The sequence below is a fragment of the Pseudonaja textilis genome, chromosome 2, assembly GCF_049901715.1.
Source record: "Pseudonaja textilis isolate UNSWEBS1 chromosome 2, rPseTex1.2, whole genome shotgun sequence".
NCBI lineage: Eukaryota > Metazoa > Chordata > Lepidosauria > Squamata > Elapidae > Pseudonaja > Pseudonaja textilis.
In genome coordinates, this window is record NC_141991.1 from 137,721,105 (window position 1) to 137,739,316 (window position 18,212).

Consider the following 18,212-nt stretch of genomic DNA (forward strand, 5'->3'; position numbering starts at 1 on the left):
AGCTGTTTTTCAGCCTATTTGTCTTTGTTTTTATCATCCTGTACCGTCTGCCAGGTGGTAATAGTTCAAAAAAAGGGTTCCCAGGATGAGGTGGATCTTTGAGAATGTTTTGAACTTTCTTAAAGTTCTTTGTTTATAATACAGGAAGTCCTCTACTTACAACCACAATGGAGTCCAACATTTCTGTTGTTCAGTAAGGAATTTGTTTTGCCCTGTTTTATGACCTTTCTTGTCACCATTGTTAAGTGAACCATTGTGGTTGATTAGTTAGTAACACAGAGTGAGTGAAGTGAATCTGTCTTCCCCTTTGATTTCGCTCATCAGAAGGTCGCAAAAGATGATTACATGTCCTTGGGACACTTGTTCCTAAATTTATGACACTTGGTCATAAATGTGAATCAGTTGCCAAGCATCTGAATTTTGATCACATATTCACGGGGATTCTGCAAAGGTCATAACTGCGAAAAACACTCCATGTCATTTTTTCCCCAGTAACCTTGAAAGGTTACTAAACAAACTGTTGTAAGTTGAGAACTGTATCTAGTATAAGTTTTAAAATATTTTATTATTATAAATTGGGAATTTTTCTCTTATTTTTCATTGCAGGGGATATCCTGCAAACTGACTTAGTTTTTTTTAAAAAAGGAAATCCCTAAATAAAACAATTTAAAAACTAAGAAGAAGCAACAGGTGATTAATAGTTTTAAGAATAAGCAGAATTTCAGTTTAAATCAGCTCCTTAACCTTGGCGTCATGCCCCTGTCAGAATCTGATTTGGAGGGAGAGGCTAAGCAGCTGACAGGAAGTGGGAATGTGACTCCATTGGCTGTGGAAGAAACTGGGGAAGGGCAAAGGCCAGCTGGGCAGAGCAGGGGAGAGGTAGAGCAAAGGAGAGGGAATTTGGAGGAGGACCCACGCCCACCCCCTCTTCATCCTAGGGCACACGGGGAGGAATGGAGAAGGGAGCAACGTGAGTTGTGTGGCTTATGGGGAAGAAAGGGCCCTGATTTCCTTCATTAGCTGCAGCTGAGAACACAGTGTTTAAAAAGGGAAGCTGCGCACAGCAAAGTTGTTGGGAGCAAATCGTGAATTATCATCGAGGCTTATCTGGGTTCCTGGTGTCTTCTCAACTGTGGGTGTTTTCCTGGGCTTTCAAGTCTGCAATTCCTTCTCCTGCCCTGTCAAGTTAATTACTGCAGCATGGTTTGTGTGGATTTTTATTTAAAGTTTGTATGTACTTAGTTTGCGGACTGAATTTCCTCCACTTAAAGACTGTTCTTGGGAGAGTTTTTTCTCCAGATGAAGGTAACCTGGACATTGGGGGCAAAGTTGGAGGTATTAAAGGGACACTTCTTGCTTATTTGACTGTGTTGCTTTTGTGTCATGCCCTGGGGTCATCACACTTGGTGTTTTGGAAGTATTGAGACTGGAACTTTCAAAATCGCCAATCAGTGTAGACAGATCCAACACATAGATCGCTAGGAAAATAGACAGAATTCTCAAGGAATTTCATACGTCCGGAGCTGCCAAAATGATTTTTTTAACACTTCTGAAAATCATAGGGTTTGCAGAAGCCATTGTCTAGGGGCTGAAGAATTTTTTAAAGGCTGGAACAAGATAACATTTGGAAATGGATTAGGCAAAGGGTTCCCCAATTCATTAGCTATAAGAAAAGGAAGTTGTACAGCAGAATCAGATCTGGCAGATCCTATTACTACAGCCAGACTCAATGAAAGCAGTTTTTGGTCTTCCTGTAGAGTTGGTTTCCTGCTCTGGTTTTGGGGTTGATAGATGTAGAAGTAACTCAGTGATGGGTGAGATTTTATGGCAAGAGCTATCCCTATAGAAATTCCTGTTTTAGTCATATACGGTACATCCATTGAATCGGCCTTGTGCTCCATTGATTTGGGAACAACAATTCGGGTGAAAGCTGGTTAAGAAAAAAATGATACTCAGAGGACGATAAGTAACAGGATTCAAAAGGTTAAAGAGGCAGAAGGAATTGGAAATAGAACCAAGCAGAGTCAAGGGCAGGTTAAAGGATAGTGAAAATCAGTCTGAAATTGCATCCTCGCCAGTGGTGGGATTCAAACATTTTTACCACCGGTTCTGTGGGCGTGGCTTGGTGGGCATGGCATGGCTTGATGGGTGTGGCTTGGTGGGCATGGCAGGGGAAGGACACTGCAAAATCTCCATTCCCTCCCCACTCCTGAGGGAAGGTTACTATCGCTTCTCCAAACTACTCAAAATTTCCACTCCCAGTTCTCTAGAACAGGTCAGAACCTGCTGAATACCACCTCTGATCCTCACTGATAAAGTAAATGACATCGTCCATGATGAAATAAAATATCCCAGTAACAATTTTCAGCAAACGGGAGAAGAAAAAGTGTTTGAGCACCCGTAGACTTTTCTCTTTAGTCCCCCTGGCTGAAAAGTCCTGCTCCCTTCTCTCCTTCAAGATTATCAGCAGCAGAGAGCAATTTCTCTTCCCAAGACACAGTTCCTCACCAAGACACGGCTATTTCCCCTCCCCCTTTTAATTCAGTCACTCAAACTGACAGCTACACTATGTACAAGAACTGGGCTACATGACTGCTGTGCCATATTTTCACTGTAAATCTCCTGATGTGTCAAGAGCTCCCTTTCACTCCCCAATCCCTTGATAAATATTCATTTTATATAAGTATGTTTCATCTCTCTCTCCCTCTTTTTCTTTAGCTCTCCTTAATTCTCATCACCGGATTTGGAGTTGTGGGTGGTCTTTATATCCTTGCAAGGAAGACCTTCTTTGTTCCTGAAGTGAGGTATGTTTCTGGACAGCCATTATGTTTAGATTGGGACAAGAGTCTCTGCAATATTTATAAGGGATCCATTATTTGATCTAACCTAGCATTGCAGAATCCTCATGATCTGCTTTGCCATTCTTCTTCATACAGTTAATAGAATAGAATAAGAATAAAACAGAACAGAATAGAACAGAATAGAATAGAATAACAGAGTTGGAAGGGACCTTGGAGGTCTTCTAGTCCAACCCCCTGCTTAGGCAGGAAAACCCTACACCACTTCAGACAAATGGTTATCCAACATCTTTTTAAAAGCTTCCAGTGTTGGAGCATTCACAGCTTCTGGAGGCAAGTTGTTCCACTGATCAATTGTTCTCTCAGGAAATTTCTCCTTAGCTCTAAGTTGCTTCTCTCCTTGATTAGTTTCTACCCATTGCTTCTTGTCCTGCCCTCTGGTACTTTGGAGAATAACTTGACTCCCTCTTCTTTGTGGCATCCCTTGAGATATTGGAACATTGAAAGTTTGAAGACAAACCAAATCCTGCCAGCATTAGTACAAGAGTACCAGCAGAATCAGCAAAGCTGATCAATTTGAATGTTAGGGACTATGTAAATGACCTGGGAAGGGTATTGCTGTCAAGACCTGTTCTCAGGCCAACCTGGCAGGTCTGATTTGACTGATGGGCCAAATGCTTCCCATCTCAGGCCCAGATTATCCTAGGATTTATGCTAGCCTGGATAGGAGAAAGAGTGAAGAAGGAAGAACTGGCTGCTGTTGTTTATAGGGATAGAACGTGAACATCCACTTGTTTATCAAAGATCACCCATCTCTCTCACAGAGTGACTTATCCTTGCTCATGTTTCCAAGAATCAGAGATCAGTGTAAAACCATAGTGCATATGGGTATTTTCAGATTTAGGGTTAGAACACCTTCTTACTTCAAAATGTTAATGGAAACTCTTCTGCTCATACTAGTGAATGAATCATAAACTCCTTGTCTGACAAAGCCATAGATTTAGTACATTTTGGATAGAATATGTTTTTGAGATTTGAATTTTATTCTTTGTAGCACTGTATATGTATTACCAGAGGAAGGAAATCTGAATTTAAGATGACACTGGCCCCAACCACCAGATATGCAGTGCCCATATGAACAAAAAAAAACCCATGCAATATCTTTACAATATCAATCTAGGACTGCCAGTTAAAGTTGAAACTATTCATGGTGATATTTCCCTTCCCAATAATAGTATCCATGTGCCACAGTTGTTCCCCAAATAATACTGAGATGGTTAAGCACTAAGGTTAATGGGGAAAAAAAACAACTAACATTTTTCAGGAAAAAATATGAATTTTGATGAAATATCTTACTGTCATTCCCGGTAATCATAAGATGATTGGTACTTTCATAAATATAAACAAAGGAAGAAAGAAGCCAATATTGTTTTGAAAATTGCTGCTGAATCAGGGAAAAACTCTAAAAATGCAACATAAAAATTGTTGATTATATCTATAGCATAGGTGGAAGCATTAAATATAAAATACAACAACAATATTGGAATAAATCTGTAAGTTTATAAGTGATTCAATTGTTTTGTCAAGGAAGCTTCGAACAGTCCTTAAACTCTACCAGGATTACTTTGATATGTACTTTTCTCTGTACTATCTCCTTAGCAAAAGAAGACATGCTCCTTAATTTTAAAAGCCATTCCATACACGCTCAAGGGTATTTTTGTCTCATTTTTAATTGGAATAAAATCTCAATGCTTTTACATTTTCACATCTTGGCTCAGGAGAGATGATGCCAAATGACTATGTTTTCATTCTTGACTATCTGTTCCCATAAGAGCATGTGTGGAATGCCTGAGCAATATTTTTCCAAGAAATGGGGAAAAACCTTTAGTGATTATCTACAAACTCCTGTATGTCAACACCTCCTCCAAAATGTAGAAGTTCCAGCCATGTGTGTATTTTTGTCCAATATCTTTTAGCTTCTGTACATGTCTACCACATATACGGTAGTAAAACAACACATAGACTTAAAGCCTGAGATATTTTTATTGGGGATTTTACCTGAAAATTATAGTAAAGAAAAAACAGATTTAATTATACATATATTAACAGCAGCTAAGAATTGTATTTGTTTCAAAATTGGAAAAATGAAAAGTTTCTGATAGAGGAAGAGGTGATCATGAAAATATTGGAATGTGCAGAAATGAATATATTAACATTGGCAATTAAAGAACAAGAAGAAGTAGAATATTATATGATATGGGATTTATTTTATAAATGGTTGAAAAATAAAATAAGAAGTTAAATGAATATTGTTATAATGATAAGATATATAAGGTTGAACAATTTTTAACATGAATGTAATCATAATAAGAAAACGTATATTAAATATAAATATTTACACATGATATATGTACCCAGTCAACACACTATATAACTGAAAGATGGATTTGTTGTAAAATAAAATAAAAAACATTTTTTAAAAAATGTAGAAATTCCATGAAAACATGGAAGAAGAAAGAAAAGGAAAAAGGTAGATGACTACTGAACTCTTGGTCACCGATACCTGCCTGATAAGGTATCGTGCTATGGGCCTCTGGCAAGTGTACTGTGAGTCACCCTTTGAAGATGTCTAATGCTTTTATAATAATATCTGTTTACTTGCTAAAGTGATCGTTGATTCAATTTGGCAGCAGATGCCCAAGGCTCTTAGCACAAAAATTATCAATGGCAGATTTCCTTTGTCTTTGATTGAATTGCTGATAAAAGTGGAATAGACACATCTTCATCAACCTCTCAAGAGATATAGGCACAATTAGCTCCAGGCTTTGGAGGAAGAGGTTGTTCTCCTAGAATTTTTCCATCCAAGTGAAGATCCTTAAGAATATTCAAGTTCTTCTCTCTTTTCCCAGGAGTATTCACAGTCAGCCCCAGAACATCAGAAATTAAGGGAAAGGTTATTCCCTCTGAGTCTGTTACTTCAGTCTCCTGGGTTGGGGGTGCATAACTTTTCTTTGGTCAAGGGAGCATTTGAACAAGCACAGAGCTACAAATTAAATGGATTAAAAATTGCTGTAATTGTCTAAAATTAATTATAAAACCATTCAGTCTTTAGGGCCTGCACAAAGTTAGGACGTGCAACTCTTGAATTCCATGTCTGAACTTGATGAAGTGTGGGATCAAAAGTACCACCTCCCAAACAAACAAACTCTTATTCTCTTAGTTTCCCATACACACAAACGCACACAAATCTCATCTACGAAAGAAGTGATGGGACAAGGGAGAGCCGAGAGATGATGTGGAGTGCAACAGACCGGGAAACGTGACTTCCTAGTGGGCCAGATGTGATCTTGGACTGCAGACTCTGTGCCTGTTTTTGAAATCTGTCTCAAAGTGACCAACGAAGCCCAGCAGTACTAGCAAACTTAGGGTACCCACAGCCCCCAGATGAGATCCATCTATGAGTCTCAGCAAATTCACAGTCTGGCAACAGCTATTGCTGGTCAGGGTTGTGGAGTAAAATCCAGAGTTAGAGTGGAATAAGTACATCCCAAATCTCTTTTTCTGCCTAGGCAACAACAAATCTCTTCTTTTATCTGAATCGGATTCCCAAATGGAAAGTTTGCTTCCTGTCAGGGGCCAAAGTGTTAGAAGAGCAGCAAAGAGTGCATGTGTGTGTGAGAAGGAGTTTCTCGTGGGAACTTTCCCCGGCCTTGACTCCAGGGTTGTTTTTCTGGCTCAACTTCGCCCTATCCTGTTCCTTGCCCGATCACAGATTGTTTCCCTACAGACACCTCGAAGGAAAAGAAAAGAATTAAAGAAAACAAAACCAAACAAAAGCAAGAGTATAGAAATACTTGATGTTCCAACAGCAAAAAGCAAGAGGTTTGGTAGATACTTTTCTCCAACCATCCTGCTCCTTGAAAACCAAGCTTCAAAACGAGAACACCCCAGGTGTCAGCTACCAAACCCTTCCCTTTACAGTCCAATGGCCTTCTGCATTTCAATCTGCACCACCATGGCTCTCTTTCCCATTAACATACCTAAAATACGGTGTTACAATATTTTATTAGCAATACTAATAAAATACTAACTAATGCCATAATAAAATACAATTTTATTATAGCTTTACATCAGGATGACACAAACTAGAATTGCTTCCCCCTATAGAGCTTGTGAACTTAATTCCACTCCCCACTGGTTTTACTAAAGGATGGAATCAAAGAAGAAAAATTTGCCACAGGCTGCCAAATAAATAAATACAGAGGGAGCTGATTTTCAGCAATAATACAACTGCACACCTAAGATTAACCAGAACATTTTAAAGTTGTGCTAAACACTCCAACTTTTTATTTGTTTTATTTAGCGAGAATCTGAACTGGATGATGACCTTTCCCTTCCTTTACAGGTGCAGCCACACACTTGTGCCATGCATGCTTGCTATAAGCACAAAACTACACAAGTCTTTTCAAAACTCTTTCCCCCTGCAATTACATTGTTGTCTGTGGGTGCAATGACACTTGATTGCCTTATAAACCCAGCAGATATAATAGCGCTGTCTTCATTATCATATGACCTAGTGTGTGAGTGTGGAAAAAAAAGCTAAACTCTTTCAGACAATATTTAACAGAATAATAACAAAATGTCAGAATAACAAAGTTGGGAGGAACATTGGAAGTCTTCTAATACAACCCCCTCCTCAACCAGGAACCCTATAAGATTCCAGACTAATGGCTCTCCTAACTCTTCTTAAAAACTGTTGAGGTGATTCCCCGTTAGGAGAATGAGCGCATACAGGGAGACGTATTTAAGAGTAGTGTTTGAATAATACACATACAACACACAGATACACTGTACAGTAAATGTAGGTTTTTACTTCCAGAAATGTTAAGCCAAGTCCAAACAAGCAATCCAAAATCATTCACAGGTAAATCAGTCAGTTTTTCAATTGAGGGATAATTCAGTAACAAATTCCAGTGTCAAAAACAGTTCAGTATCAGACTTACATTAAATCCAGAAATATCAGTCAATTAGGAAAATGAAGGAACGGCAATACTTTCCAACAGAAGGAAACAGAGAGACTCACTCAGACACACTCTCTTCTGAGACTAAGACTAAACAAACCAGGTTTCTGGCTCCATCTTATGGCCATTTGAAAAACCACACCCAATTGCAGTTTTTGCAATCTCTTAAAGATATAGTATAAAATGTTTATCCTGGTTTATATATTTCTAACCCAAATACCTGTTAGGTGACTTATATTCCTAACAAAAACCTCCAGCATTAGAGCATCCACAACTTCTGGAGGCAAGCCTGATTAATTGTTCTCAGTGACAGGAAATGTCTCCTTAGTTCTATTTTTCTTTGATACACTTCCAACTGATACTTCTTGTCCTGTCCTCAGGTGGTTTGGAGAATAGGTAGATCTCTTCTCTGTGGGAGCCCCTCAGATATTGGAAGATTGCCATCAAGTCACCCTTAGTCCTTCTCTTCATTAGTCTAGACATACCCAACTTTTGCAACTGTTCATTGTATGTTTTATCCTCCAATCTCTAATCATTTTTGTTGCTCTTCTCTGTACTCTTTCTTGAGTTTCAACATCTTTTTTGTATTGTGGTGACCAAATCAGATGCAGTATTCCAAGTGTGGTCTTACTACACTTCATGTGATCTTGATACTGTTCTTCTGTTGATGTAGCATAGGACTGCTTTTGGGGTAGCTATAGCACACTGCTGGCTCATACTTAAGTGGTTGTCCACTAGGACTCCTAGATCCTTCTCATAGTTATTGCTATTGAGCCAGGTGCCACTTATTCTATACTGGTGCGTTTAGTTTTTCTTGCCTAAGTGTAAAATCTTATAGGGCTCCGGGTTGAAGTCTATCAAGATCCTTCTTGATCTTGAGCCTATCTTCTAAAGTGTTGGCTATTTTCCCCAGCTTGGTGTTGTCTGCAAATTTGATAAGTTCCTCTACTATCCCCTCATCTAAATCATTTATGAAGATGTTAAAGAGTTTAATATCTCATCCCTAATTTATAATAAATCCATGAAATGTCAACTATTCAATTTTTATGTCAACAAAAAGCACTGTCAGAACTTTGCAAAACAAAAAAGTATTATTTCAACCTTGATCAAATAAGCCAACTTTATATCCCTCCCTTCTAACAGTCTTAATCTTTAATTCATTTAAAAATTGTAGTAGCATTTGATTTTTCTTCAATCCCTCTTCATCCCCTCACACAGATTTCTTCAAGTTTTTAACAAGTGTCTTAGATCTAATAAGAAAATATTGTCCAGATCATTCTCTAGGTTCATCTGATATATTGACAAATCAAATAAATAAATAACAAATAAATACTTAAACCTGCAGAAAACTGCTGTCCTGTGGCTCCTAGCCAAGACCAATCACAGCTGATTCCTAGTCACTCTGTGGATAAAAGCTCTTCTACTTTTGTTTTCACATGGAGACCACTTCTGAACTATTTGGAAAAGAATGAAACTCTGACTTTGGGTTTTATAGATTAGACTGATAGATCTTTATAGAAATCACTTGTTCATACTATTATGGAAAAGCAAAAAGTTGTGATTTGATGTTAAAGCCATATTTTACTGTAACAGAGAGAGTTGGTAGTCAATGCTTCATTTTCTTTTCCTTTTCCCTATCTTTCCTCACTTCTCTTCCCCCTTCCCCTCCTCACTGTTCTATTTACTTTTGTGTTTTGTATTTTATAATACTCTATAACTTAATAAAAAAAATGTTTACACAGGAAAAAGCTCTTCAAGCAGTCCTATCTCTCACCACATTAGGCAATACTTGCAAATATGTGGTCTCCATACTTCAGCATGCTGATATTCCTTCTTCCTTGTTTGGATCCAGTCTTTAGAGATCTGTTGCCCATATGAAGTATTCATCAGTATAGCTTGAACAGGTATGATAACAGAATATAGCCCTTTTTAATCTCCTTTTCCACGGTAAACCATTCAGAGTTCAGACTGAGGCTTTTTGGTTGTTTTAGATATTTCTTACCATATGAAGTAGATGTCAGGGCAGCTATACCTATTGTATTCCAGACTCGAATGTTCGGTGCTCTCAAAATCTTTGGAGTAGCTATAAAACAGGTACAGAGCTCTTTTTTAATATTATCTTATAGTTTCCTTCATCCACTTAATATTGGCTGTTTGGTCTCGCATTCCTCTGTTCTTTCCGAGCCCTGCTTGTTCAATTGCCACTTCTATCTATACTTAGAACTCTGACCTTGTCTGCAGAATGTTCAACAATATCTTGATGGTATAGCACTTAGACTTATGTACCACTTTATATTGCTTTACAGTCCTGTCTAAGCGGTTTACAGAGTCTGCCTATTGCCCCCAACAATTTGGGTCCTCATTTTACCCGCCTCGGAAGGATGGAAGGCTGAGTCAACCTTGAGCCTGGTGAGATTCGATCTGCCAAACTGCAGACAGTTGGCTGCAGCAGATGTAGCTTACAGTACTGCACTCTAACCACTGTGCCACCAAGACTCTAATTGGGGCTAGTGGCCTGCAATTAGAACATTTTACATCTTTCTTTCCAATGATTTGGGGATATCGATATAACTTTACTAGCCATATTTTCTACATTTGTTGAGAGAGGACTACCATGACCTTTGTTGTTTCCACATCAGCCTCTTTTAAAAGCTCCACAGGGATTTTATTCCTCCATCCCGGGCTTTCTTTTTTGCCAGTTGTTAAGCTTATCTGACACTCTCCTCAAGCATCACTGGTTCCCCCTCACACTTTTCTCTCTTGAATATGATGACACCTGAATTAATCTTCTTGAACGGTTTTTTTCCATGTATCCCTCCCATTTTTTCATGTTATGTCCCATCATTAACTCCTTTCATGTTTGTTCATTATGACACTGTTTCTCAAACCTTAGCAATTTAAGATATGGGAGCTTCAACCCTCTCCGCCCTCCCACCCCGATCCTGCCACCTCAGCCAGGATGCTGGGAATTGAAGTCCACATATCTTAAAGCTGCCAAGGTCAAGAAATGCTACCTTATGACATTGATACAAGGTTGGGTGTCACTGTGATTTCTCTGGTTTTCTTAAATTTGTTTGTAACCTTAGGCTCTTCTACAGTGGATTCTAGGTTATATCTCATAGGGATTGGATCTTTTCTGATCTTTGTGAGCCTAATGTGTATTTCTCTTACCAGTAGTTGATTAATCAGTAGCCACAGACAGCACCAACAGCGTTTTGAAATTCAGCATAGAGCTTTTCTATCCATTGCTACGTAAGATGCAAACTATTTAACTATAGTGTTGCAAGTTTGGAGAAATCCTGGAGACATCAGGATGTGGAACCTGATGAAAAAACAGGTAGTGAGACAAACACCATTTACTATACAGAAGCTTATCAGCCTCTTGCATCACTGTGGGTTCCTAGTCCAAATATTCCAACTGTTTTTAATGAAGGTTCCTCTCCAACGTTTGCATTAAAGTTGCCGATAATTATTAGCACATCCTTCTTTGGTGTATGATCTATTACTTGTAATTTCCATAGATTTAATCAACTACTTCTTCAGCATCCATTGTCGGTGCACAGTTTCCCTGAATCTTGGTGAAAATTATTCTGTTGCTGATGGAGTTGTATCCCATTAGAGAAATTATTCTGTTGCTGATGGACTTGTATCCCATTACAGAGGCAGTGATTTGTTTTGGAATGATAATTGCTAACTATTTTTCCTTTGAGTTTCATTTCTACGATAGAATTTGTTTGATTGAAATGACACATTCTTATTCATTTTGATTCACTGACTCCTGGAATTCCTCTCCTAGTCCATGATACTTCTGCTTTAACATGATCCCGCTTCCCATGATTCATACAGCAGATATTCCATGCAGCTTTCTTGGCCATCTTCTTGGAAGTAGATTACCATTGCCTTCTTCCCTAAGCTGAGAGAGAGTGTGACTGGCTCAAAGCCACCCAATTGGCCTCCATGCTGAAGGCAGAACAAAGAACTCATATTCTCCCAGCATCTAGTCAAGTGTCTTTAATCACTAGCCCGGACTGGCTTTCTCAGTATGCTATACTGTGATAAAGAAGCTGTTGAACTTGCTTGTACCAACATCTTGGAAGCAACTGTAATGTGAGACAGCCAGGAGTGTGACACTAGTAGTTATCCAGAATGCTCTTCAGTGCACCTAGAATATACTGCCCCACAATCCCGTTTCTTGATTTTTTTGGAAGTGAAGATGGATTGTTTACTAAACAGATGTGATCTCCTCACCGAGAATCCATGAAGCCCGATGAAAAACAAAATGATCCATGCTTCTCTGTAGGTGCTGTCACCACCAGCCTACAGGATTCATGGATGATATTCAGATGATTCACCATTCCAGTTTAATGCCTCTAAACCCAGAGTGAAATGTGATTTTAAGAGTGCCTTCAGGAACAGGAAAGAAAAAAATATGGGAATTGTAAAAAAAAATGGGGGAAAAATGGTCTTCCGGTTTGAGTTCCTTCGCCGACAGACCGAAACCACGATCCTGCACGGTTTCAATCTATGCTCGCTGCCAGAGCACCCCGAGCTGGCTGGTTTTGGGGCTAAGCCACCTCGTACACTGGAAATCCAAAGACCGGCTTCAATCTTTTCTGTTATCCAAAACTGCAAAGATAGCTCTCTGCTGTAATACTCAACACTTCCTAAGCATTTTACAAGCCTTCTAGGATGCCCAGGCTAAAGTCCTGGTTACATCATATCTGGCAAAATTAGCCATGAGCTTGTTGGCACATGCCTCATTGAATTTAATGACCATCCTAAGAACAATAGAGCCTGGAGGTTCACATTTAAAAATGTAGTCAAACACTTAAATACAGGGTCAAATGAGGAATTGGACTAGTTGAGCAAAAAGATGGGGAATGTGTCTTTAAAGTATTATATTCAGTGATTAGATCATCGGATATAAATAACCCTACACAATAAATAAAATCTGCTTTAAAAAAATTAGGGAAATGCTAATAGCAGCCCAGAAAGAATAGAACATACATATTCAAGAAAATAGTTTAAGAAGATATTATCCTAACCGGCTCAAGGTTGACTCACCTGTCCATCCTCCCGAGGTTGGTAAAATGAGGACCCAGGTTGTTGGGGGTAGCATGCTAACTCTGTAAACTTCTTAGAGAGGGATGTAAAGCACTATGAAGCGGTATATATGTCTAAGTGTTGTTGCTATTGCTATCTATCACAGGAGCTCTGATTCTTCAGCCTACCCTTCCCTTTTCCAGGCTAATCCCACTGGCTTCCTTGCATTAAACCCTGTGGTGTCTTGGCTGTTAAAGAGTTTGTAAACAACTTAGAGGAGGCTGTAAAGCACTGTGAAGTGGTATATACTGTAAGTCTAAGTGCTATTGCTATTATGAGGTAAGAGAACTTGATGATGTACAAGACTGACCTATGTTTTGATGTCTCTGTTATCTGGAGACAGTTTTTGGAGTAAACTCTGAAATTTAAAAAAAAAATCATTTCATGGACTTCATGAAAAACACAAGAGGATGTTCTGAACACCTCTGTGGAAGTGACCAAGACAACAATAAGAAGCAGTAGCAGTTGAAGGTATCTACTCTGATAGAATGCATAAGATTGCAACCAGTTGGGGTGAGATTCTTCACTAAATGCTGAAAATGAACAGTGACAGTTAGTCACCTTTGGATTGTGATGTCTATGGTATATCTTGAAGACTGAACCTTACTGTTTCATAGGAAATAAAAGGAGCACAAAGTTCATTAATAATGAAAACTTCATCTACAGTGGTCCATAAACTCAAAGGTTTGATCTTGGATGGGTGATAGCAAGAGATGTTTGTGCCTGAGTCAATAAATACAACATGACTGTGTTAAAAAAAAATGGCAACAAAATACTTCAGGCTATGCACTCTTTGCTATATTGGCAGAAAGAAATTTGGTTATAAGGAATAACATAAATGTACTGCTTAGTAGAACAGCCCCCCCCCGCCCCCCCCCCCCCCCCCAGGAAAACATGCCTGGAATATGCTGGGATATATCTGGAATATGAAGTATTCCAGACCACAAACAATAATAACAAACTAGCGCTTCAATAGAAGATAAAGGATTCCTCAGAACGCTTTCTTTCATGTCTAGATCAAACTTTAAAGTGCCAGAATGAAGCCACCTTTTTGGGTTTGTCGTTGGCCCAAAATAAAACATCAGTACATGTTTCTGGTAGTAGCTGACATACCAGCAAGTGGGCCGGACTCTGGGTCTCTCCACATATACATAGCGTGCTGTTATCTGCTAAGAATCTCCACTTGAGTTTATTGGTTTTACATTTAGGCACTCCAATTCTCAACTTCAGGACAACCAATAAGGAATTCCCTAAACATGGTTCTTGCTGGCTTCACTTCCATTTTGGGCATTTAGTTGTCAGCTTCGTGTCAACAGAACTTTTCTTTCCACTTGCATTTCTGCACTGCCACATGAACTTGAGGCGGCATTTGGACATCCTTATGGAAACCATGCCTTAGAATGGACATTCAAAATTAGTTCCACCACACACAAACTATAAGTAACCTCCAACAGTGGTAAAAACAGTACAAAGACTTGTGAATAACTTCTAGAATAATTGGTGAGCTCAGTATTCCCATCTCAGCAGAAATAGGATAAGTGGCAATTCAGACAACCAATATTAAAGTTGATAATGTTGTCCCTTTTTCTCCTAAGATTTTTATTTGCTTTAATATACAGAAAGAGATATAAAGAAAAATAATAAATGGAGAAAACTGAAAACCAAAAATGTTATCAGAGAATAGGAAAAAAGTATTTTTTACAGCATTAAATCTTGGCACAGAGTAATATTTCATTAGATCAGTAGAAAACGAATTCATAAGCAGAGAGCAAACACATATAAAAAAATCCAAAGTTGTAAGCCCAATATGACACTGCCTTTTCTTCATATTGTAACCATTCTATCTGCTATACTCCATTCTCATTAAATCCAGAGTCCTTCATATATTGACAAATTCCATATTTTGCTAAATAATTCAAAATCATAATTCACCCTAATATATTTTAATCCACTTTCCCAAAAATATATAAACAAATGTATGGATATGAAATCAAATTGAACAATTATGGGGCAAGCCTATAGTTTATATGTGTTGTATTATACATTCAGCATCAACATTCAACATGATGACAAATTGTTTAAGACTCTTAACCACTAATTTATTAATAAGGAATATTCTGACTCTTGCATGTAAATAACTGATATCCATCTTAGTTGTTGATGGATGGAAAGAGATGGATGGATGGATGGATGGATGGATGGATGGATGGATGATGTACCATCCCATCATTTTCAACCTCTAGTGACCATATAGATATTCTCCATGATCCCCTATCCTAATCTGTTATTTCAAGTCTCCCAACAAAGCAGTGATCGCCAGTATAATTGACTTTACCCACCCTGCTGCTAGTTGTTATCTTCTTCTCCTTCCTTCCACTTTTCCCCAGCATTAGAGCCATTTTCAGAGACCTGGGTTTTTGCATAGGGTGTCTGAGGAGGATCATTTCAACCTAGTCACTTGAGTGAGAATTCTAGGTTGATTCGTTAGAGGATCCATCAACTTGTTTCTTGGCTGTCTACATTATTATCAGGAGTCTTCTGCAACACCAAAGTTCAAAGGCATCAATAATCTTCTCATCCTGCTACTTTAAAGTCCAACTTTCTCTTTCATGGAGTGTCACAGGAATACAAAGTTGTGCAGTTCTGATTCTTAGACGCATCATATTTGAATATCTTTTCCAAGGCTCTCAGAGATGTCCTGCAAGATATTAATCTGCCTCAGCAATGCTCTTTAATGGCTATAAAAATACAACACATTTTTGAATCCTCAAAAAGACATTTAATTGAACACATAGGGATTCCACAGTTTTGGACAATCCTTATTCCCCTAATAACACCTTGAATGGTTTAAAAATATATAGGTAATATGCAGATGCACATTAATACCCCTGTTAGACCATGAACTCCGAAATAGAAAAAAAACGTGCATGTTATTTTCAAACTGGGATTATTCCCCAGTGTAAATTTATGATGCTAATAAGGGTCAGTATTAAAACTGCAGTCCAACATTATTCAAATATATTTTAGTCTTTAAAGCTGGAAATGCAACTGAGTTCTGACTAATCAAGTGGCTGCCAAAATATCAGAAAGAACATATAATTACTTAATTGTGCATATGTTTTCTCAATTTGATCACTTGAATTCCTTTAAGAAATAGAATTTGAAATACATGCCCAGTAATAAAAATGAAGTTAAAAGCCCTGTTATCATATGTGAATTATAATTTAATTTGTGTTTATCCATCCCATAAGAATGTTCTTAATTATTTATCAACCTGCTTAAAATACATTAAAGCTATTAACATAGGAATCCAAATACATATATCAATCTTTTTCAATTTTGCAAAAATTGTCTTTCCCATAAACTCTTTCTGATTTTTAATCTTCAGTTTATATCAACATTAATGTGAAATAATATCAATTTGGAATATTGACATCTTTAAATTTTTTTTTTGAAGTAATTATTCTGAAATAGTTAAAGGAAGTCCAACCCCAGTAAACCCTACACATTTCCATAGGTTTCTATAGACTTTATTATATGAGAGTTATTGTCCTTAGTAAGTGGAAAGATTCTGACTCAGGTCCAAACAAACACACAATGAATTGTGAAAACCTTTGTAGAATAGAATAGAATCTTTATTTTAGCCAATGACCAGTCCATAAAACACTTGGATACTTAAAATCAATATTGATAGTCAATTAATTAATTCTAATTGATTAGTTTCTCATAGTGTAATATGATCACCATTTCCAATCTTCTTGCTTGGCTTCCTACAAGCAAAGTCACTGGGGAATCCAGCAGTTCACAAATGCAACCATATGATGTTGCATTAGGATTTGCTTAACGATGGCAACTGGAAGTGCCAGAACTGGTCACGTGACATTGTGATCATCTTAGCAATGGAAATTCTTGTCCCAATTGTAATTGTTAACTAAGGACTACCTGTATAAGAGACCTTGGCACCTGATAAATTAAACGCTAATGACATACATTCTTTAATTAGATTCTAATGTTACACATCATTAGAATTTAAAGCACATGGATGAGATCTTTGACAATTGAAAAGAAATTAAAGAGGCACTTGTTCAGCTGAGACATATACGAAGTGTACCAAAAATCAGGCCCCATAATCACAATATGTTTTATTAATTTTTTTCCAATTAAATAGTTACTAAGAAATGTTTGAAAGTCATACGTCAGATGAATAAGGAAATGTTAAGAAGAAAAAGTGGTTAAGGCCTCAGGCTAGAAACCAGGAGACTGTGAGTTCAAGTCCCACCTTATGCATGAAAGCTGGCTGGGTGACTTTGGGCCAGTTACTGTCTCTCAGACCAATTCACTTTACAAGGACATTGTTGTGGGGGAAATGGGAAGAAGCGGAGAATTTAGTGTGTTCACCAACTTGAGTTATTTATAAAAATAATAAAGCAGGATATAAAAAATAAATAGCATTCAATTTCAACATTTAATGTAATTTATGTCATAAATTATCTGTATGGCTTGACTTTAGGTGTACCCTGTATATGTGGACAAATAGTTTTACCTGATGTAAGCATCTTAAAAAAACATTTGAACTTGAGCATAAAAAATAATCTCAGAGAAATTCAGAGCTCTGAGAGCAACTTTTAGCTGGCTAATTTTATATTTGTTTTGAAGCTAAGACAATGCTGGCCTATAATATTTACTAATATTAGTAAATATAGCGCACTGCAGGGACTAAAGAGATTTTTTAAGAGCCTGGTACAGTGAGATGGCAGAATAAAATATATCTGACAGGCAGATACATATATCTGCATGGGATCAAATCTTGAATAGAGGGCATATGCATATACGGCTAAATGTGGTTGCTTCTCCAAGGGATCATACAAACTTGGCTTATTTTCCTCCTTTGAAGCTACTTTGCAAATAATTGAAGCGCTCTGTAGCACGTTCCCTCATGGTTTCTCCAACAGGTCATTGTCATAGCTACTGGATTCACAAACCTTTCTTGTTGGTTTTTAATGTAGATTTTGCAATCTTAATTCCATATTTTTGGCTTTACACAAATAAATGTCTTTGTTCTCCAGCAGTCTTTGTGAAATTGTGACCATAGTCCAGAGAATTTCTTTTTGCATAAATCCTGTCCCTCACAAAAGGAGGAACTTGGACTGAAATAATAAAAAGCCTTTAGCTAATTATCGGGAGTCATTCTGCTAACATCTATGTCTAAAAAAAGATTAGAACTCATGGTCTCCCAGTTTCTACTCCAGCACCTTAACTATTACGAGCAAGTTTGGCCCACAAAGTTCTC

The 18,212-nt window shown here is 37.8% G+C and overlaps 1 protein-coding gene across 1 annotated transcript in view; it reads left to right on the forward strand.

The window, feature by feature from the left end:
- The window catches only part of COXFA4L2 (cytochrome c oxidase hypoxia associated subunit FA4L2), a 60,339-nt gene that overhangs the window by 22,662 nt on the left and 19,465 nt on the right, over positions 1–18,212 (forward strand). The window contains exon 2 of the mRNA XM_026713760.2: positions 2,719–2,804. Coding sequence (XP_026569545.1) covers positions 2,719–2,804 — 86 coding nt within the window. The remainder of the gene's footprint in view (positions 1–2,718; positions 2,805–18,212) is intronic.